General features: G+C 39.4%; 1 protein-coding gene across 2 annotated transcripts in view; it reads right to left on the bottom strand.

Annotated features, from left to right (window-relative positions):
• Nucleotides 1–22,911, bottom strand: part of CD226 (CD226 molecule) — a 90,481-nt gene that overhangs the window by 7,039 nt on the left and 60,531 nt on the right. Inside the window, exons 3-5 of one of the 2 annotated variants that reach the window (XM_082355279.1) lie at nucleotides 22,452–22,799; nucleotides 6,984–7,086; nucleotides 2,187–2,244 (exon numbers count right to left, since the gene is read on the bottom strand). In XM_082355279.1, coding sequence (XP_082211405.1) covers nucleotides 2,187–2,244; nucleotides 6,984–7,086; nucleotides 22,452–22,799 — 509 coding nt within the window. Of the gene's footprint in view, nucleotides 1–1,737; nucleotides 2,245–6,983; nucleotides 7,087–22,451; nucleotides 22,800–22,911 lie in introns of those variants that run through there. The other variant, XM_082355278.1, reaches the window with a different exon arrangement.

The raw sequence follows: 22,911 nt of genomic DNA, 5'->3' as shown, positions 1-22,911 counted from the left end.
AAAGCAACTAAGCCCATGCGCCACAACTACTGAGCCTGCACTCTACAGCCCGCGAGCCACAACTACTGAGCCCACGTGCCACAACTACTGAAGTCCGCACGCCTAGAGCCCATGCTCCACAACAAGAGAAGCCACTGCAATGAGAAGCCCGCGCACCGCAACGAAGAGTGGCCCCCGCTCGCCGCAACTAGAGAAAGCCCACAACGAAGACCCAATACAGCCAAAAATACATAATAAAATAAAATAAATATTTTTTTAAAAAATTACAGAAATAAATGGACATTCACTTTCAAGATGATGTTATATAGTCATTAATCTTCTCTACCTTAATTGGGTCACTTTGACCACCTGTATGTGTGTGACAGAAAATATGTAAGCATAAGTGACAGAGGGGGAGAGAGAGTGGGGGCGGGGCAGAATTGAAGGGAGGAGAAGGAGAGGGAGAGAGAGGGGTCTTTTGGTGAGTAGTCTGAAAATTTAGTGTGGTTTCGGTGTTTGCGAGGAGAAAGTAAAAGGAAAATTCAAGTGCTACTGTTTTCTACGTAGTTTGTCTTTAAAAAACCCTGAAAGAATCAAGTAGGTCTAACTTCACAGACCAGCTTACTATCTTTATAATCACCATTGAAATTATCATTATTCTGCAAAAGCCTGGAAGAGTTGAATACCTAGTGAGGAAGTTGCAAAGCGCCTTTCCTTCTCTGAAATTCATAGCAATAAATGTGGCTTTGGATTGGCTTGAATGGACAACAGCTAAGGACAGAGAAGGGATCCGGAAATTGTATGTGACAGAACACAGTTTCCTTGCGTGCAGGCATGGCAGGTCAGACAAGGCCAGACTTCTCCAGCCTTCGCACTTGGTGCCCAAAAGCAAACCATGAGATATTCAGAAAAAAAATTTTTTTGTTTTGCAAAAAAGTAACTACCTAACAGAAAGAAGAAAGTTAAACTCATAGATTATTAAGAAGTTTGAAGCACACACACTGGATTGTCAGAAACTTTTTAGTACTTGAGGTTTTGGCCATGTAGCATTCAATGGCAAATAATTAAATTGAAGACATATGGATGTAATTTTAGATAACACTCAGGGAAATGTTTTATTGTAAAATTTTGTGAACAGAATAGTATGTGTTAAAGAGAATATCTGACCTATAGTGGAGACAATGAGCACGAAAATGAGCATCGCTCATGTCTTTAAACCCAGAAGGAAATCTCTCCTCTGTCAATTAAACATTAAGGGGCAGGAGCAGGTGGAATGAGGAGGACAGTGTCACAGCTCGCTCGATGCCTGCAGCCCAACAAAAGGGTCTTTAGCTTTATAATCTGAACGTCTGTTAATTAATACATTAATCCAAACATCGTAACAATAATGAATATCCTGCACTGTATCCTTCTATGTGCTTGCTATGCTTTTAGTTTAATTTAATTTAATCCTCACAATAACCTCACGACATAAAAATATTATCATGCCCTGTACTGGGTCAGATAGCATCCCCCCTAAATTTTTGTCCTTCCCAGACCTTCATTAACGTGACCTTATTTGGAAATAAGGTTGCTGCAGATGTAATTAGTTAAGATGAGGTCATACTGAAGTAAGGTGGGCTCTTAGTCCAATATGACTGGTTCCATTATAAAAGGAGAAGAGATACAGACACACACACACACACGGAAGAACGTCATGTGAAGACAGAGGAAGATACTGGAGTGATGCATCTACAAGCCAAGGAATGCCAACACCAGAAGCCAGGAGAGAAGCACAGAACAGAGTCTTGTCCCAAGAGGGAACTGATCCTGCGGAGACCTTGATTTTGGATTCCAACCCTCCAGAACTGTGAGAGACTAGATTTCTGTTGTTTCTAGTCACCCTCTTTGTGGTAATTTTGTTGCTACAGCCCTAGGAAACTAATACATATTTTGGTAATGTGCAATGTTGATTATTATTATCTAGTGTAATTGCTCCTTTATTTATGTGAATGTAGAACAAACAGTTTCAAAAGGTATTAATAATAGGAAACTAGTTCAGAAAATAACCATTTCATCAAATAGCTGATACTGGAACAACAGGCAACTGCATTGGTTAGGTTATTGAAAGGAGAATAAAAAAGAAGATTGCTAACTGCAAAATGGACTGACTTTACATATATGATGCACAAAAGGGGGGGGGAAATGACAATTCTGAGAAAACTTACCCTATTCTGTGTGTCCCAGTACTCTTTAAATAGGCCTCTTTTCTGTCTCCTTCTCCTTCTGGGAAAACATGTACAAGAGAGGTAATAAGAATGACACTCCAGCACCAGCATTATTTCAGACGCTCTATAATACCTCACCTGTACCTGCAGCCCACATGCCTTTAGTGATTATGTTAAAGCAGCTGTCCACAATGGTTTTATACGTACTCACCCGAAATTCCATTGTCCTAAATTTTTTCATTTTTCGTACCTTCTCCAATGTGCTCACAGATGGTGAAGGCAACTAAATGGATATGCAACCAGTGTTCCTTAGTAATTAATCTCAGTGAGTTTACTAAAGAATGGTGCAGAGTGGGTTATTATTGATACATAAATGACTTAGAGATTTCCCACAATTAAAACTTCCTTTTAAATGCCAACAGTGCAACTTCTTGGATGACAATGACAATATAACTAAGCTTTATGGAATCTTCCGGGTGTTTTACTAAACCACCTGTATGGATTATTTTATTCAGATTTCATCAAAAACTCTCTATTTAACAAACCGGGGAACTGAGGCACGGAGAGGAAGAGTAATTCGCCCCAAATCACAGGGTTGGTTATCAGTAGAATCGGGATTTGAATTCACAGCCCTCCTTTCTGACTACCAGGCTCACTGCTTCTACAGTCATGTTGTTGCAGGTGAAAACGGGCCATCCGAAACCATACTATTCAATAAACTCTCCACAGTTTCAACAAAACTTATAAAAACCTAACTTCAGGAGGAATCTCTGAAAAGAAAATACAAGAGAAGAGAGTAATGTAATTGAATGCAAAGATGAAATAACTATATCCAAGTGTATGGAAATTGTTATCATGGGGAGATGGTGACTATTTCTTTTCATCCCCCTAAAGAAAAGATTCTTATTGAACCACAGAGGGGATGAGTCAGATACAAAAATGTAGAGTTTTTTTTAAAGATGAGGTTATAATTACTTCACAGAAATTTTGAAAACCTGGCAAGATGGTCTCTCTCCAAGGAAAGGTTTTTCAGATAATCAATGTTGACTCTGATGGTCTCTTCTAGTTGCTATGAAATCCTCCTACCATGTCAACAGAATCACAGACTATGTGCATTTATGTATTTACTTATTAAGTAGTATTTAAACAAATTATTTACTTACTTTATGTGTAAATTTACTATGTGCAAGTCATATTTCTAAGGTCTTTTATATAAATTATTTATTCCTCATAAGAAATCTATGATACAGACACTATTATTATCCTCTTTTCACAAGTGAGGAAACAGACAAAGATCTATGACCTTTGATACTTTGTTAAATTATCCTTCACAAGGCTTGTTATATCATAATATAGAGTTAACTTTCCCAAGTAGGTCCAAATATATATATATACATGTGTTATATATATAAACAAATATATTTTTTTAACATCTTTATTGGAGTATAATTGCTTTACAATGGTGTGTTAGTTTCTGCTTTATAACAAAGTGAATCAGCTATACATATACGTATAATCCCCATATCTCCTCCCTCTTGCGTCTCCCTCCCACCTTCCCTATCCCACCCCAACAAATATATTTTTAACATAAGCTTAGCATATACAATGTGATGAGGAAAAGAGAAGATGATTTTTTTCTCCAGTTTTATTGAGATACAATTGATACAATACAGCACTGGGTAAGTTTAAGGTGTACAGCATAACAATCTGACTTACATACATGATGAAACGATTTCCACAGTAAGTTTGGTGAACATCCCCCATTTCATATAGACACAAAAGTAAAGAAATAGAAAAAACATTTTCCTTGTGACGAGAACCCTTAGAATTTGCTCTCTTAACAACAGACATACATAAGGTAGAGCTGTGTTAATTATATTCACCATGTCATAGATTGCATCCCTAGCACTTATTTATCATACAACGAGAACATGAAGTTTAGAGTTGGATGATCTGCGTCTAACTTGTGCTCTGCAATTGACTAGTTATTTGCATCTCTAAAGGTCAGTCCTCTCACCTGTAGAATAAAGACAGTAAACATATTCCCGTTCTGGTTGGCTTGATTCTAAGGAGTTTCCCTGGGATGAGGAATGATCAGTGCTGAAACCGGGAAAGTCGCAGGCAAACCAAGACACCCTATTTGCTGTGAACCTCAAAGCTGACAACAAAGGTAAAAGTAAGTGCCTAACATTTGCTCACTAAATATTAAATTTCTTCCTACAGACTCAGGTGTCAATCTCTAGACTGTATCTCGGCTCCTGTCACGCTTCCTGGTGCTATGCCTTCCCCTAGCCATGCTCACTGAATATTGTCACTATTCTGGTCTCTAACTGGAAATGACACCAACTGTGCTCCAAATGCCTCCTGCTCACAGGCTCCCCGGTGCTGGGCGTGAAGGAAGAATTCAGTTTCCTTCAGGCACCCTGTGATGTATTTTGGCTTCTCTCCAGGTCAGCACATCTGAAGCTGAAGCTGCAGGATTATTCTAAACAGTTGCTAAGACAGAGTTCAGAAGGTCATTGTTTAGTCCCTTGGGTCATTTTTCAAGACGTTTCCATTCTAAGTAACGACCACAAATCAATACCAATGACAAGGTAGAAAGAACAAGTGCTTTTTGCTGTGTGGTGTTCGACCATGGTTATGCATTCAAGTCCACTGATCTTTTTATCACATTTAACCAAGTGGGACAAGATACTCTACAGTTCAATTTAGCTATTCATGTAAAATTGATGCATTTTCATGAAGCTAAATCCTTTCTGTCCAATATCTGTGACCCTCTCGAGGTCTGTCCTGTCACTCACTCTCTCCTAGCCATATTCCCTGTGTTCCCATGTGCTCCTGCTGTCATATCCGCCCTCGGTGCATTTTTTAATCAACCAAGGTGAAGCAGTAGAGAAATCCTCAGTGTCACTAACATCCTGGGTTCCTTACCTCAATTTGCTAATTTCTGACCAGGGGAAGACTGGAGGGCAGCCCATGATGGAGAGAAAGGAACAGCGACAGCTTCATGTTTCAATTTAATGAGACAAATGCTTATGGACCATCCATTATTTGGAAAGATTAGCGCTAAATGCTATCAAACACTAAAAAACGAATAAAACATAATCCCTGCCATTATGAATAGAAGGGAAGACAAGCATGGAAATGATTAAACTACAAAGCAGGCTGCAAGGTGTGGTGGTTAAGAAGTGCAACATGATTCTGGATGGTGACATCATGTCTACTTGTAGGGAGGGAGAAGCAGGGCAGCCCTCCCAGAGGAGACATGCATCCCACACCTTGAATGATCTGCAGGATCAGATCATTCTGAGGCCAAATATGGGGGAAATCAGCATTTTGGTGGCATAACAAATGGGAAGAGTCAGGCGTGTTCACAGAATAAAAGTTGTAGTTTTAATACAATTTGTCAATATTAGGGGAGTAAGTAAAGTAGAAAATATGAATGAATATTAGGTTGGGGTCAGATCAATTGGGCTGGGGTCAGAACAAAGGGGATCTGTGCCACAAGGTTAATGAGCTTAGCATTATTCTGGTGCCAGTGGAAAGACAATAAACAGGTCTTAAACAGGGAGACGACGTGGCCAGTCTAGCTTTTAGAAGAGGAACCAGGAGAATAACAGATGGGTTAGAAAGAGAGGAGACACCTGGGAGCAGGAGAGCAGGTTCGGGAGTACTGCTGCAGTCAGGTGAGCAGTGAGGAGAGCCTTCGAAGAGGTAGAGGCTGGGGATACGGCGACGAGATGGAGAAACCTATGGGAAACCCTATCAATAAGCACGCAGGACTGTGTGTGTGTATGTGCGTGTGTGTGTGTGTGTGTGCGCACGCATGCGTGAGTGGTAACGTTACTGGGGGAGAAGAGTGGAGATGGATGTATTCCTTCACTCAGCAAACATATAGTAAGTGCCTACAATGTGTCAGACATTCAAAATGTAGACATCAAAAGTTTGGTTCCTTCTTTCCTTAAGAATTTAATACTTCAGTTGGATCACAAGTATAAGGAATATGACTACAATTCCTTATTGTACAATATGACCCAATATGACTACAATATGACTACAACTAAGATTGCAGCAAATACCTAGACTGGTGAGTTGATGAACATGGGGCAGCTAAGAAGGGAAGAGTTAACCAAGAACATCCTAGAAAGTTGCCCAGTGTGCCACAGACAGTAAGAGGTAGGAAACTTTAGAAGAGGCCAAATGGCCACCAGCTCTCCCTAGGGCAGCCCCTCCCAACTCCTTTCTTCTCAATAATTTGTAATAAAGGCACCTACATTGATTGTTTCGGAGAATATATAACCATTTAAAATCACGTTGTTTGCTTATTAGAATATGCATGCCACTATATCTCAGTCACCACTGTCACAATAAATATTTAATGAATGAATAAATGAAGGCATTATTACTGTTCAACCCTGATCTTCTCCTCTCAGAATCCATCTCTCTCTCTCTCTCTGTCACACACGCATACCTCCCCCTCACCTGGCAGCCTTTCTCCTTCGCAGGAGGAGGGGGAGAGACGGGGTAGCAGGCAGAGCAGAGGCACCAGGCAGCCGGCTTTGTTAGTGCAGGGGTGCACTGCCCACTCCGACTAGTTCTGAAATGAGCCACGCTAGCCTCCTCCTCCAACTTTACCACAGCTCCTTCTCCGTTACGTGCAAGAGCAGCGCTCAAAGTACAGGGACTCAGTACCTGGGTCGTAAGACAGCTTGAGCAACTACTGGGTTATTAATAGAGAAACCCCAGCATCAGAATTACTCAGGGAAAACCAGACCCAGGAGGAGCTGCAATACTCACCTCTTATAAGGAATGGCAATGACGGTGGTAATTAGGATAATCAACAGCAACAACAAAGCTGTCCCTGCAGCCATGAAGAGGATGGATTGGTTATTGGTTTTACCTGGAGGAAACAAAGTTATAGGAGGAATTAGGAATTCAGCTAAAGCCAGAAAAGAAAGGGAAGTGGGAAAATTAGGAAAGGGTATATTAATCATCACAGGGTAACAATGTAAAACAAAGATTCCAATAAAAAATAGGATGACATAGGGGAAAAAGACTTTTCTTTCAGTCTCCTAAATAGTTCTGACTTCTCACAGATTTTCACTAGTTCCTTGATCTAATGGTGGGTTTGACACCTTAAGAAGACCAAGAATAGAAAACATTCAAGACAGATACCACTTCATTCTAATGAGCTCCTGATCACATACATGAAATCTTTTGTAGAAAAAAACCCCATCAAAATAGCATATAAATGAAGATTACTTCTTAGTTCTAATGCATTAAGTCATCCAAGACACAACAGTATGTAACTTTGATGTTTATAAGTGGAATTTTGTTCAAGAAATATTGTCTATTCAATTACGGTTAATGATAAAAATAATCAGGAAAAGCATGTTACTTTTCCAACTCAGCGATTAACTGGAAAGAGCAATGGTCAGGGAATCTGAAATTCTCATCCTGGTTCTTTCACTGTTTAGCTGTTTGACCTCCAGCAAATTCCTAACCTTCTCTGCCAGCCCTCCTTCAACTGTCAAGTGATGCCAACACTTCTAATTACATCACAGAGCTGTGCTAAGAGTCTAATGAGGCAATATTCAAATATTTGCTCACCTCTGGAGCCAGATCCCATGAGGTCAGAGACCATTTCATCTTTCAAATGTCCTCCTGCCCACAGCACACCTCACCCACCGCCACCCACAGAGCTCCTTACAAGGAGAAGAAACTCATCAGTATGTGTTGTTGATGGAAACAGGATTGAATTGAAACCGAGGCGCCATCTTTATGGCCATCTCTATATCTTTAGGCAGCAAATTTTCCAGGAAATTTGCAGGAAAGGGGCAGCTATGGCAGAGAACAGCACAGCTTCCCTCTCTCTTGAAATAAAAGCTCGAATGCTTGTACCCTGCCTCCCAGGCTACCTGGAATCCCACAGCAACCTGTAAACCATACTTTCCACAGCATTCTTCCCAATCCTTCACTCAGATGATTTCTTCCTTCCTGACCCACCTTAGCTGAGATTTTTTTCATAAGAGCTCAAAGTCCATTCCACTCATTCTTTTGCAAGCTTTACTGCAAAAAGAAACTAAGTCAAAAAATAAACATTATCTTTATGTCTTAAATTTGTTAACCTGTAAGGTGAATAAAGATAGAAAAAATATATGAACACTTTTAAAGACCTTGTATGTAGTGTCTAAGATAGGGTTTTGTCCAAATACGATGGGGAGAAGGAAAGTGAAATTTATTCAGAACAAAAAATACATTGAACAACAACAGCAAAAAAAAAATACATTGAACCACCACTGCAAAAGGAACAAGGATATTTTTTCCCCATCAAATAAGAAATTAATGTTTTTAAGCTCTTGGCACATTATTAAAAGCAAACAAAATACCTGAAAGTATTTGCATTATAACACAGGCCTATAAAAGGACCGCAGTTGCTATGCTGATATAATTTGAATACAGTAGATGCTAAGGTTAAATTAAACTGGCATGGTGGAAAAAAATGAAAGTTATGATCAAAAAATTCATTGACAGTATTTTGGGAAAATTATTTACCTGCTTTTTGAAATACTATTTAGATCTTAATTACAGTAGAAAAAAAGCCTATCTGGGTGGACTACAGAGATCTAAATGTTTAAATGTAAACATGAGAAGAAACTATAAGTGAGTATTGTTTAATCTCTGTAATGAGAAACGACTTTCCAATTTATACGAATAAGCAAATACATAGGATTGACTGGGTCAAAATGAAAAATATCTGTAGGTCAAAATCATCACAAACAACATGTAAAGGCAAAAAATTAGTATCTTTAACATACCTTTGCTATCAAGAAAAAGCTATGTTAAGACAATAAGAAAGATAAAAACAACTTATTAACCAAAAGTGCTTAAAGACAAGTTTGCACGAAAGGAATAAGGTGGCAAGATGGACTACCTCAGGCTGCATCTGGGGAGAGAAATCTGCCGCAACCTGCCTCTGGGAAGAGATCGCTCTCTGTGCGTCAGACCCTTCCACGAGCTTCTTGCACATTTGATTAATTACTTTCTTCCTAAAGAAATGCTCAGAAATGTGAACAAAGAGTTTTGCGGAACATTTATAACAGCAAAAAGAAAATCCTTATTTCCCAGCAGCACTCTAAAGTAAGACTACACAGCTGAGGGTCTCAAATGTCATTAGAGTCACAGGGCAGGGGGGTGGGGGGAGGCTCGTTAAACCACAGATGGCTGAGCTCCCCCCTCAGAATTTCTGACTCAGGAGGTTTGTGTGGGTCCCAGAATTTGCAGCTCCTGTGTGATGCTGGTCTGGGGCCACCTCTTAGAGAATCACAGCTATAGACATTAGGATCATGGGTGTAAAGAATCCCAATGAAATGGAAAACTGCTGACTCTAGATAGAAAGTTAATTAAAATTTCAAAGCCAGAATTCACAGTTGTGCATGCTATGATATCTCAATCAAGTATAGAACTTAGGAGAAAAAGCCTGCCAGGCAGCAACATGCCAAAATTTTAAAGTGATGATCTTCAGGGAATAGAATTAAAAGCAATTGTTTCTTTAAGCTTTTTGCTATTTTCCAGATGTACTAAATGATGTGTTGCTTTTAATAATCAGAAAAAAATAGTACAAAAATTTAAAGGTCTGCATGCTTAAAGCAGAATACTCTGCCAATTTTTAGTGGTTATATTTAAAGTGCAGGATGTAGAGAGTGTCTTTGCAGAAGTGTACTCAGAATCCTTAAGAATTAAGATGGCATTCTTTGCTAAGCTCTCAATTATATGAATTAAGTAGAAACCACTGAAAAGTATCTTCATTTGTTTCACACTGCTCACTTATAAAGCCAAAATCTAAATTTCAGATGCATTCCTTAATGTGAAATATGTTGCCTCTTTTTAACCTCTTCTAGCAATGGGTGACCTGCTGGACTCAGATCCATCTTCTTCACTCATCTTTTAACACATAGTGTTTCAAGGCAGACTGTGTACCCGGCATTAGAGATGAAATGGTGGGCACCGACAAAAAGCATGGGAGTCTGGTAGAGATTCACTTACAATCCAGAGTCTCCCGGCCTGTAGCCAATCCTACTTGTTACCTCGTTCTCAGCTTCCCACCCCTCTGCTGCGTTAATGTGAACCAGCAGGACTTGGACCAGGCTGGTGTAAGCATCCAACTTGCTGGGCCCTGTGCGGCTAAAACCGAAAACAAAATGGAAAAGCAAATGGGTGTGGGTGCTTTAGGGAGTTAATCAATAGTTCCTAACATTCACTTTTTCCTAAATTCTGCTAATAGACCTTAGCTTGAGTAACGTCAGCCCTCAAGCCCCTCTCTTAAAGAAAGAATTACTGTCTCTTCTTGGTAGCCACTTTTTTGCTAATTTTTTTTTCAACCTTCATCCCAATGCAGTGTTGATTCATAGGAGGACATGAGTGTCATGAACCATAAAGCCATTATTTTCCCTCCCATCAAGAAAGATAAATAGGACTCCCCTGGTGGTGCAGTGGTTAAGAATCCACCTGCCAATGCAGGGGACATGGGTTCGAGCCCTGGTCCGGGAAGATCCCACATGCCGCGGAGCAACTAAGCCCGTGCACCACAACTACTGAGCCTGTGCTCTATAGCCCAAGAGCCACAACTACTGAGCCCACGTGCCACAACTACTGAAGCCCACGTGCCTAGAGCCCGTGCTCTGCAACGAGAAGCCACCGCAATGAGAAGCCCGTGCACCGCAAGGAAGAGTGCCCCTGCTCACTGCAACTAGAGAAAGCCTGCGTGCAGCAACGAAGACCAAATGCAGCCAAAAATAAATACATAAAATAAATAAATTTATTTAAAAAAGGAAAGAAAGATAAATACAGTTAAAACAATTTAAAGCACGTCAGTGAGATATATAAATGAGTAACTTACTCGAGGACTGCAAACCTCCAGGCTACGTTCCTGCCAATGACAAGTATTTACAGCTGAGTTATAAACCCTTAGAAAGGCTTGGGATATAAGTGCTGCCAGGTCCTTGCCTCAGAGCCAGGCGGGTAAGAGCAGGCATTGATGTTTACTATTTATCTTTTATTAGAGTCTGGGGTGGGGTTAGGGACTGGGGAAACCAAGTAACTTAGAACCTAAATATCTGGACCAAAAAACATGCTGGGAAAAACTCAGAGATCCTGACCCTCTACCCAGCCCTGGGCAGGTCATGGTAGATACCAGTAAAAGTTATTCTTGCTGTCTTACCTCATTAAAAAGAAGAGAAATATTTGATTTCGCTCTATGTACAGATGGGATACACACTGTAGATGTGTGTTCCCACAGGATAGATGTGTGTTCCCACAGGATAGATGTGTGTTCCCACAGCATAGATATGTGTTCCCGCAGCATAGATGTGTGTTCGTTGACAGACGCAGCACTATCAGGTTGATTCCAATTTTTGACTCACTGTACAATGAAATATCCAATCTTCGTCCCACATTAGACACTGATTTGCTGAAAAAATAGATGGAGGAGGGAAGCCTTGGGCTCTAAGTCCTATCTTCTAATTCTTTTCCCCGGAAGACCCCAACGTAAGATCACTTGATCTTCTGGACACTTTTTTGGCAACTGCAAAATGATGATGAAATCAATCCAAGGGTGGCTATGGGGGTGGCTCTAGATAAAACATGTAGAGGGGCTTTATATATTTAAGCACCACATAATGTAATCTATTAAGAGTGAACTTATATTTTGTATGCACACATTCAAAATTAGAGTTAAATAACTAGTTTCTATTCTTTTCACGTTGAAATTCCATGTTGCACTAGTCATGTATAACAGAGGATGCTTGTTCCTGTAACTAGATTCACCTTTCTGGGGAAAGGTAGAAGTGGTGTTGATAAACATGTATAAAATGGTTGTAGCTTTGGAGGACCACCGGAAAAAATGGTAGTCTGAAGTCTGTTGAACGTTCCTGTATGCCTGAAATACAGGCATGGTAATATGATTCCAAGTTTTCAAAGGTCAACTTTCTTTGTGCAGATCAATTCTATACTCTTTGTATTTCAGAAACCTTTCCCTGTTTTATAGGAAGAAGGTCCTAGGGAATAAATTATTTTCAGAGAATTAAAGGGCCATGACATCAACCTCTAATTTTTCTTCTGAGTGAATAGTAACTATTCCTCCTCAAAATGAAAGTATTATCATATATGTGGAATCTAAAATATGACACAAATGAACTTATCTATGAAACAGAAACAGATTCACAGACATAGAGAACAGACTTGTGGTTGCTAAGGGAGTGGGGGGAGGGGGAGGGGTGGGTTGGGAATTTGGGGTTAGCAGATACAAGCTATTATGTACAGAATTGATAAACAGCAAGGTCCTACTGTATAGCACAGGGAACTATATTCAATATTCTGTAATAAACCATAATGGAAAGGAATATAAAAAAGTATATATATACATGTATAACTGAATCACTTTGCTGTACAGCAGAAACTAATACAATATTGTAAATCAACTATACGTCAATAAAATTAAAAAAAAATAAAAGTATTATCACATTTTAACTGAGAAACATAAGGTGCAGAAAATCTAAATAATTGTCCTGTAATTACAGAGCAAGCCAATGAGGAAGAGAGTTTCTAATCTTATGTACACGTTTTGCTGCAATGGTTTTGCCTCTCTTGATGGAAAATAGTTTCCCAAGTGACTTAAACACTTTAAAACTTTACGTCAGTTGAGAAACACATAGTCTAAGATAGGCTGTAAAGTCTACTACTCAACAAGCTGACCGCAGTAGCTACACTTTCTGGTGTCACTATGTGCACTGGCTGTACTCTGGGCCATAGCGCTCTACAGCGATTGAAGTACCGTAAGGGTACCCAAGTCAGCATATGCGGCACAGGGATGGTGAACGTTCTGATTTGGTAATTTGTTGAGAAAATTTTCAAGGCTGACTCCATCATATTAGATGTCTCACCTTTCTACCCAAGTATTCCTTAGTCTTATGTTATATTTCTTAAAATATTTCTCCATTTTCATAAACAGATATTATTTATTAAAGGAGATTGTATTTACGCATCACAAGTCAGAATGTCAAGACCTGCACACTTCCTGCTCACTTCTGTGGTGAATTAGTGTGCAGAAAAGAGTTAATGTAGCAGCCCGATGACTGCTGGCCTTAGAAAGGCCTGCTTACAAGGTTGGCCCTTGGCTAGTGTGTGGGAACTTGGATTTGGGGAGTGTTCTCACCATTTCTTAACTGTTAGGGTGGTTTACTGAGTCTAAACTGTTGATACAAACAATGTGGTTTATGCTAAACACCTGCTTTCCTTCTGGGAATTAGTCCTTCTGACTTTGCCCCACGCATCTTTTCCCTTTGCTGATTTTGCTTTGTATCCTTTTGCTGTAATAAATCAAAGCCATATCTTTGGAATGTAATCATCAAAGAAGAGAGAGCCCATATCTTCCAATTCTGTGGGAAGGTAGAAGCCTAACTTCCAAGGGCACCTTGCTCCGAGGTGCAAAATTACCTCCTGGCGTAACGATGTAAGAAGCTCATTTTTCCTTTGGATAAAGCCAACTAGCTAACACAGATGGTCATACCAGGTGAATTTAGGATGGGCTGTGTGTGACAAATGATGCTATCAAGTCCTCCTACTTGAGGACTAGTTACTGTTTACCTTGAGAACATGCATATAATGGGTTGTATCTGCCAGGCTTTACAAAAGGTTAAGATTTCCTTCTGTCTTTGCAGTCTCTTAGTGGACTGCCTGTGATGCGTATCACAATTCTGGTTTCATGCTTATTCAACAATAAAATTGTTTTCTTTCCCTTCTTCCTTTGTGGAGCACTTTTCTGGGTAGGGAGGAGATTTTGTTTCCAATTCTAATTCCCCAACACATTGTTGTTATTACTGTTGTTTAACCAAGTGTAACTCTACATTACTGTGTCACTATCATGCTTATCCATGAGGATATAATAGGAAATTTTTCAAATACTCCACTAAAATCAAGATGAACATTTTACCCATGCAATAAAACATAAGTAGGCATACCATACCATTTAAATTATTTATTTATTTAGCTGTTCAAGATAAAGGCCCATAAATATGAGAGACTATAACTCTTCAGAATATTTAATATAGAAAATAAACTTTTGTTTTTTTCTTGGGAGATTTTGAAGGTTAAGTCCTTGCTGTCCTTATTCTGATGACTAATAACTCCAGCTCTGGGTTCAATGGTCATTAGTCAGCTACGAGAACTAGAGGGAGAGCAGGATTTGAGAGGAAGGAGGAACTTAAGATGGAAGGAGGGTGTGTTTGGGAACTCTGAGCCGATCCCAGGGAAGTTGCTCAAGGGAGCAAGCTTTCCCACGGGGAGATTCTGCTGGGCGGGTCTGGTGAAGACCTTGGAGGCATGTGTTTGCAAAGCCAATGAGTCATGTGAGAGCTGAGCTCTCACCAGTCCTCTCCAGCAAGAACCTTAATTCGCCTTTGCCTGGAGGCTACTCCTAAAGTTCCCCTAGTCTGTTCCTGGCGTGGACATGACTTCATCAGCAACCAGCACTCCCCTCCAGACCCTGATACCTACTACCTGATTCTGCTTGTCCCTCATATGACTGTGTGAACACCCTCCCTCATGTGACTTCAGGATACCTGCAAACCCCAGAAAAGGGGACAAGTCAGTGGGGAACCCACAGACACAGCACCTGGGGTGACCTGAGCAGGTGGAGCTGGAAGAAAAGAGTGGGTGATCAAACTCCCACTCCTTTGCCTACAGATGCTCTACATGTTGGCTCAGTAGGTAACCCACTGTACCTAGAAACCTCCTAAAAGGATGAACGCAAGGCTGTGGAACTCCACAGTAGCCAGCTTCTCTGGTGATGTTGCTGTTGATGGCAGTAATGATTTTTTCCTTCCACTTGGAGAAGCAATATAGTGCCACAGTTAAGAAAAAGAACGCTGAAGCCAGTCTGCATGGCTTTGAATCCCAGCCCCTCTCCCTAATAGCTGTGAAACCTTGGATAAGGCTTCATGCCTCACTTAACCTCTCCATGCCTCACTTTCCTCATCCATAAAATGTAGCTAATAACAGAGCTGTTGTGACAACTAAATGAGTAATTACCAGTAAGTTCTTAGAGTGACTGGCACAAACATAAGCATAATGTGTGAGTTTGTCATATAGTAGCCAAGACAAAGCCCTGTGACACTTAGTTCTTATAACTGCTATTTATAACTTTTCCCTTGGGTCCTTAGAAAACTTTAAACTTCAAACTATATGGCATTTATAAAGGACTATATATAAATGTGCTATAAATGTCATACAGATATTTTCAGAATATGAAACAGACAGCAAGCTTTGGGCTGAATATTTACCTCCAAATATTCTATCCAACTTAAGACATTTTAATTAAAAAACTGTTTACTAAGTGCTCTACAAAACATGTGAAAGCTAATGCCTGGCTATAAGAAATAAGCGCTCTGGTAATAATTGCAAAATCTGCAGCTTTATGCTCTAGAGTTTAATTATCCATCTGATCTCTCCATTTTTAAAATAGCCAGTGATTTAAAAAAAGGAATTGCATGATTGGATTTCAAAGCTGATATCTTTACTTATTAGACCAGGAAGAGAAGACAGTAGCCAGCATAAAAGCAAAACAACCTGTTTTGATTAAAGTATTTGGGATTTGTGTGTTTCTTGTGAGTGTAAAACTGCCCACACAAGCACATGTATTTATTGAATGTTTACCATATGGCAGATTGTTCCACCTAACAATATTCACAGTTATCTTAATTCACAAAATCTGTGTATATACACATACAAATTAAAAGAGTGAAGAATTTATCTCAGTGCTCTATATAAAACATGAAAAAATCAGAATAATGGTTATACTTTGCAAGCCTGTATTTTTTTATATTTGTAAACTCACCTCTTATGTGGCCCCAATTTGGGGGTCATTTGCACATCCATCATGCCCTTGAGCTTCTTTGATTTGAAGCCACAGAAAATATCCCATCCTTTGTTAACGTAGTTTCTCATCTCAATATTTACTCTTTACTTGCCTGTGTCCATCACTGTGTTGATAGGGATTTTTCATTTCACTCACTATTCACCTTAGCTAAAGCCATTTCTCACTCCTCACCAGTGCCGTGGAGAGCTTTAAACAGTTCAACCTTACATCCGTGAAAGGAAGAATCTCTTCCTGTGGGTTAATTAAATAAAACACTACTCTTATACTTAAAAGATTGTGAACATCATAGTTATTTTTGAGTTTTAGGCAAAGTGAAATGCATCAAATTAACTCTGGAAATGAAGTTTAGAGTGACCAATGAGAATTACAAAATATTTATTTTATTAAATTATCCAAGCATACTCCTCTGTTAAATAAATAACTCTTAAAAACCCCTGAATCGTTTCAGTGTAAATAACTTTCAGATACAAATGGGGGTTCAAAGATGGATCTCTACAAATGACAGATCCGTGTTTATTCTTCATTTCTTGCTCTTTTAAATAACACAGACCTCTGCAAACCTACTAGGTCACCTTTGAATATCTGTCAAGGGTCAGGTCAGTACATGTTTGAAATACCTCAGTTGAAGTTGGAAGTAGTTGTCTGACTAATTGAATTGTAATACTTAAAACTAGAATTGCTATTAAGAATGAATGCCATTAATCTTACATGAAGAACTAATTTTTTTTTAAATTTTAAGTAATTTTCTACTTGCCTTTGGGGAAAACTTCACACAGTCATCTAAGTTCAGTTTCTAATAAGGCTCTAAGAGACAATTACAAGCTGTTAACAATTCCCAGATGCTTTAAAATAAAAAAAGCACACACACGACAAAGGAGTCCAAATGGCTATTTTGCCTTTGGAGTCATTAGGCAGGTCTCTCACACAAGTGTGGTCATGGATTTTAAATGGGAAGAAAATCAGTACATTTTTCTGAATTTGAATTCTTACCTGTACTCTAAGTTCCTAAGGGGAGGAAAGTGTCATGAAAATTACTTGAAATTCAGGCTGAGGATAAAGATCCACTTAAAGAAAAGCAGTTCCTAGGATTACCTATTTCTAATACCACCAACTTACTTTGTTTATAGTAGTGATAACAATACAAATTCATCAATGTTCCTTATGTAAGAGCACCATCAAATCCACTTAACATTAGATTTTCAACATTTCCTTCTCTCTGATATTAACTTGTCAATCCAATACCTTGTTTATCTACACAAATACGGTACGTATAAACAATGACTGCAGGCAAACATTCCAGGACTGTGTGCCTTAGGAAAGATGAATAAATCAACATGTGGGCTCACAAAACAAACTGAATGACTGACTGGTTGCTTTTTTTTTTTTTTTTAATTAGATGTCTCATAAAAGAACTGATGTGGGCAGAGGCAACTGTAAAGCTACAACGACATAATAGGCCCTGATTGAGTAATCAACTCACTTGTGATGTTGGAAACAGTATGTTTCACCTGGATACCCACTTATCACCCAGAATTTTAATAACATAACTAAACTGGGCTAAAAATTGTAGTTGATCTGTATTGGTAGAGGCTATTTGAGCCTGCAGGCAGTGACACCAGTGCTCTGGGATTCCGGCCCTATGGTTCTATCGTATAAATTAACTGTCATGGACATTATTTCCTATGTAGGAAGAGATGATAAAAGGCTGAGGTTCATCACACCGGGTCACGGAAATGGACGTATCTGGCAGCCCAGTGCATACCAGCTCAGAAAACTGCCATGCTTACAATAGTTGCATCTATTATAAATTCAGAGGAGTGGGACAGAAGGTTCTGGATTAATAAATCCCTAAAAAAATACATTTTGTCTACAACTTGAAACTGTTTAGGAATCCAAATCACCTGGGAGAAAAATGAGTGAATTTTAGCAGAAACTAAGGCCAAAGAAAGAAATGAAGTTTATTTCTCCTCCGTAATATTCTCATGGTCTAACTCAGGAGCACAGAGTCCAGAGGCAGTAATCTCCACCAAGCCATCACAGGCAAGATTTAGAACCTATAGCATCTATTCCTCTACGCTACCCCTTGGTCAACCCCATACCTCACAGAAGAAAGATACGGGAAGATTCTCTTGGCTGTGGCCCCGTGATTTCCTAGTGAAAACTTCTGCAATCTCCATTTATAATTTCCATCCTCCACATCTACTGACTAGCAATTATACACCATTTATATAGAATATGCAAAACAAGAGAACTAAAAAAGGAAATCACCTTTTTGAAAGATATATATGTGAACAAAGTGCATGAAAATTTTCTCCCCAAACATTGCAGTGGATCTTCTGAGAGTTCAGGTTTCTTTGATCAGCAATCACTAAACCTCAAATGTTGTGTTGATGAAGAAAATCTAGAAATAATCCAGCTAGAAAACTGGGAAATAAAATGGACACAGTCCCTACTAGACATACAGAAATATTAACATACACAGAATCGGTCAAGAACACTTATTAAGCACATTCTGGAAAGATACGTTGACAGCTCTAAGCAGAGATGTCATAATCCTTAATCTCAAGTAATTTCTAATATAAGAGTCAGGACCATCGCAAATAGACGAATTTATTAAATGACTCAAGGGTATCAGTTTCCTAGTTATAAAAGTTTGAGAAATTCAAGATGCTTGATGGTTCGATGTCAGGGAAGCAGTTTGAGCTAATATGAAAAGATCATAAGATGGTAAGATCAGACTGAAACCCTAAAGAAAAGGGGGTAACTGTCGTGAAAATTAGTAAATTGGTTGGGAATAGGAGAAAGTAGGAACGTGGCGTTGGTGACAAGCACAAGCTGACATTCCAATCTGACCAACGACACCTCCCCCTTCTCCAGGCCACCTGTGTGCCCAGCCAAGTGGGTAGGGTACCTGTGGCCCATCACTAAGCCTGTGCATCAGCTTGGGTCTGCATCAGTGTGGAGGAAGGGGCACCTTTTTTCTAATTTATCTGCCATTTGTAATTTGTCTACCTGAAGTGGGCTACTTTTTTGTGGCCCAAAGACCCAGTATGTGACAGTGGTAGCCTAGTTTGAGACCTCAGTCATTCATGTACTGATTATTGCAACTGACTCTTAGCTAATTTCCTCTGCCTCAAATTTCTCTTTTTCTACTATTTGACTTACACTTCCTTAAATACTACTTTGTGCCATCTTTGATCAAGAATTGATAGTGGCTTTCATTGCTCTTACATGAGATCTAGTATTTCACCAAGTTATCACTTAATTGAGCCTACCTCCTTCTATATTAACCCATAACTCAGAATCTCTGTACCAACCTAGTCATTTGAGTGCAATCACCCACGCACAACTCCCCCGCCCCACTCCGTGCATACTGTGTACATCCCCGGACTCTGTTTTGTCTCTTTGCTCTGCTCTGATCATCAAAGCTTTATTTGAAACTTGATGGTTCAGATGAGTGGCCTCGTTGGTGGAAGATGATTGGGGAAAGACATGAGTAACTATACTTCTTAATATAGTTAAAAACTAGTCTTCTCCAGAAACTTTCTGAGGGACTGATTTCATTTCTCTGATCCTCATTATTTTTATAATTAATAAGCTCAGTTGAAACAATTGTAGTTTGCACATCACTAAATTAATATTAAAAGACTTCACAAATTATTTTGGTAGAACTTAAAATACTTTTCTCATTACTAATGAAAATCCAGAGGATATTAAGGGCCAAAAATAATTTTGGTCACTGTCAGTATGCGTGCATTTTTCCCCTGTTCCTGGCCCCTGTGGTCTAGACAAGCTTCAAATTCAGAAAACTCAGTCTGGAACCATTTTACACTACTTCCCAGGTCTTGAGTGCAAACAGGGGGAGTCAAGTATTTCTTTTCATTTAGCAAAGAAAGTCAATAGTAAATTTGGGTTCAACTCATGCTTCTGCCACTTTCTCCCTCTGTTCAAAATAAGTCAAGGCCTGGATATACGATGTATTGGTTGACATCGTATCATCTTTTCAGTGGCCTCTCAGTACCTGGTACTTGTCTGAAGATGAACACAGGCAGGCAAAATCAGGGGAAGAACGCGCGCGCGCGCGCGTGTGTGTGTGTGTGTGTGTGCGTGTGTGTACAATACAATAGTCCTGAAAATCTCGCTTTTGGATCCCATAAAAGAAGTTGATGGGAGCTAACAAAAGGATGCACAGTGGTTTATAAAATCTGTGTCACAATCACCTTTCTCTTGACAGTTGAAATAAATTAAATCAGCTCTACATCTTATACCTGTCTCTCTGCTTTAATCCCTACATTGATTTTTGACCAAACAGCCTCAGGACTTGAAATAATTGAATCACATCAGGGAAACACAAGTGATCTATTTTTGCTTCCCATCTGATTTTTTATCTTCAATCTTTACTTATAATTATTTTTAAAAGGAATTAAACCAAAACATACAGTAAACAGCTGTCATCTTCTATCAAATATAACTTTTTACTAATGGGCCAAGTTGATATTCTTTCAACCTGTCAGTTGAATGTCAGAAAGCCATTTTTCAAGAATTCAAAACACTTGAACACTAACAATGCTGACCATTACACTGTCACCTTCATTTCCGACACTGTTTATAGCTTATGTACAAAGAAAAGAAACAGCTTTGTGCAAGGAACTTAGCCATGTTTGGGTAACTGAGAGACATTTTTATTAATTAGTAAGAGTTAAATAATTATACCTCCAAGAATCCAGTTTCTCTATGATTTAAGGTGTTTTTAATAACTTTTCCAACATATAATGGACAAGATTTTATTTCAGTAGTGTTTGAAAATGGTTCTTTATGACTTTTTCTGGATACAACTTTTTCTTGCCTTGGTCTCTGAGAGAAGATTAGCGACTACCTTTATTCTTTCTTTTTTTCTGGCCAGGTTTTAGAAACACTTCTATAATGCAAGAGTATTTTTTTTTAAAGGTGAGAAATATTTTCTCGATGTCTCTGAAGGAATGGAGTCAACATGAAGAACCTCTTAATATTTCTCCCCCAAATATTCCATCAATCCTCTTTTTCATCAAGTTCTAAGCTCCCTCTGTCATTAAGAGGAGTAGAGAAAGCTTTGATGCTGTCCGAGGTGACTATGTACAAAAGCTGCTAACCTCTGGCAAAGGGCCTCCTTAGCACACACAGCTGCTCCAGCGGCCGCAGTGGAGGCTGCTCTACATACAAAACCTTCTCTCCTTCCTCCCTGATGCAGGAGGGAATCTCAGCCTGCAGTATAAGCAGAGTCTATGAACGCGCAGCCACGTCCTAGGAAGCCTTGGCTCTAAAAGTCTACACACAGGCCAAGGCACATGAGTTGGCTAGAAGCATATGGAAGAAAGGCAGAAGGAAAGATGGATGGATGGGTAGATGGATAGATGGAAGGATGGAAGGAAGGAAGGAAGGGAGGAAGGAAAAGAGGGAGGGAAGAAGAGGGTGAGAATAAAGTGAAATAAAATTTCTGTCATCAGTAAATATAAATTGCTTTCTCTGACAGGTTCCTCTGCAGTGAGAAAACTTGCCTGGAAGCAGAACTGGCAGTCTGAGACAGACTTCCTCCCGCTTGCCTGTGCGGGTCTACACAGGCCTCTCTGTATCTGCCCATCAGTCGGTGAAATACCACTTTTCCTTACACTCACACAGGTTTTGTGGAGCCTGAAGTTTACACAATTTAGGGCTTCATCATGACACAGGAGACAAATTACTAATACAAAATAAGTACCGGGCCTTGGAAGGAGCCAGCTCAGGTGAGAGGCCCTGAAGATCAGTTTCAAAGCTTCAAGGCCAGTCTGTTCCTGCTCCCAGCTCTGAAAAAAACTGAGGGAACCAAAGCTCTGATCTGGCAAAGTAGCAACCACATTATTAAACATTTATTACACTTTACTCAACACTGATTCAGCAATACCAAGCTAACACCTTATTATTGCTGAGGATACACGAGGATTATAAAACCTAGTTACCACCATCAAAAAGTTTTAAAGTAATTGGAAAATTTAAAATTATACAGCGGAAAAAAAAAAGAAATTATACAGCTGAAACTTATAGGCTGTTGATACCACGTATTTTTCAGACTGACTGAATCTTTTTTTTTTAATTTTAGGAAAGTGGCAGATCGAAAAAATGGGAAAGATCTATTATTGTTAAATCTGTGATTGATGGATTAGCAAGGTAAACACTAACATTCGACAACTGACAACTTACTAAATTCAATCATTAAAGATATTTTGAATAATAAAGTCATGAAAAAGACAAAAGAAACCAATCCACAGTGGCTGGCTTTTTCCATTTTTGACACGTTAAGGCATCTGTCACCTACTCACCATCGGTTACGATCAGTCTCATCACGAAGGTTTCAGTTTCTCCTGTGCTGGCTTTGAAGCCACAGCGGTAGAGTCCTGAGTCAGAGGCCATAATGTGGGGCATGGTGATGAAGGTCCTCCTCATTCCCTGGGTACAGTTGCTCAGTATCTGTCTTGGGTACTTTGAAGTGTAACTTCTTCCTTGGGACAAGTTGCAGCTAGTTAAGAGGTCAATCTGATGGGGCTGGATCTTTTCCCATGTAACTTCTTGTAACAGCCATTTCATTTGAGGCTGGCAGGTGAGTGTGACATTTTTTCCAGGTTCTGAGACTGTCTGGCTATTTGATGGCACAGCTGTCTCAAAACCGTCTGAAAAGAAGAAGCAAATGATTATACTTCGGTCCTCGAATTCTTGGATGCTAAGGCGGAAGCCACCCAGAAAGTTCTATCAAAATGATTGGTGATGGACAGGAGACCTGCA

This window comes from Balaenoptera borealis (genome assembly GCF_965194805.1).
Source record: "Balaenoptera borealis genome assembly, chromosome: 14".
Classification (NCBI taxonomy): Eukaryota; Metazoa; Chordata; class Mammalia; order Artiodactyla; family Balaenopteridae; genus Balaenoptera; species Balaenoptera borealis.
The sequence above is the reverse complement of the archived record's forward strand: the minus strand, read 5'-3'. Positions and strand labels throughout refer to the sequence as shown.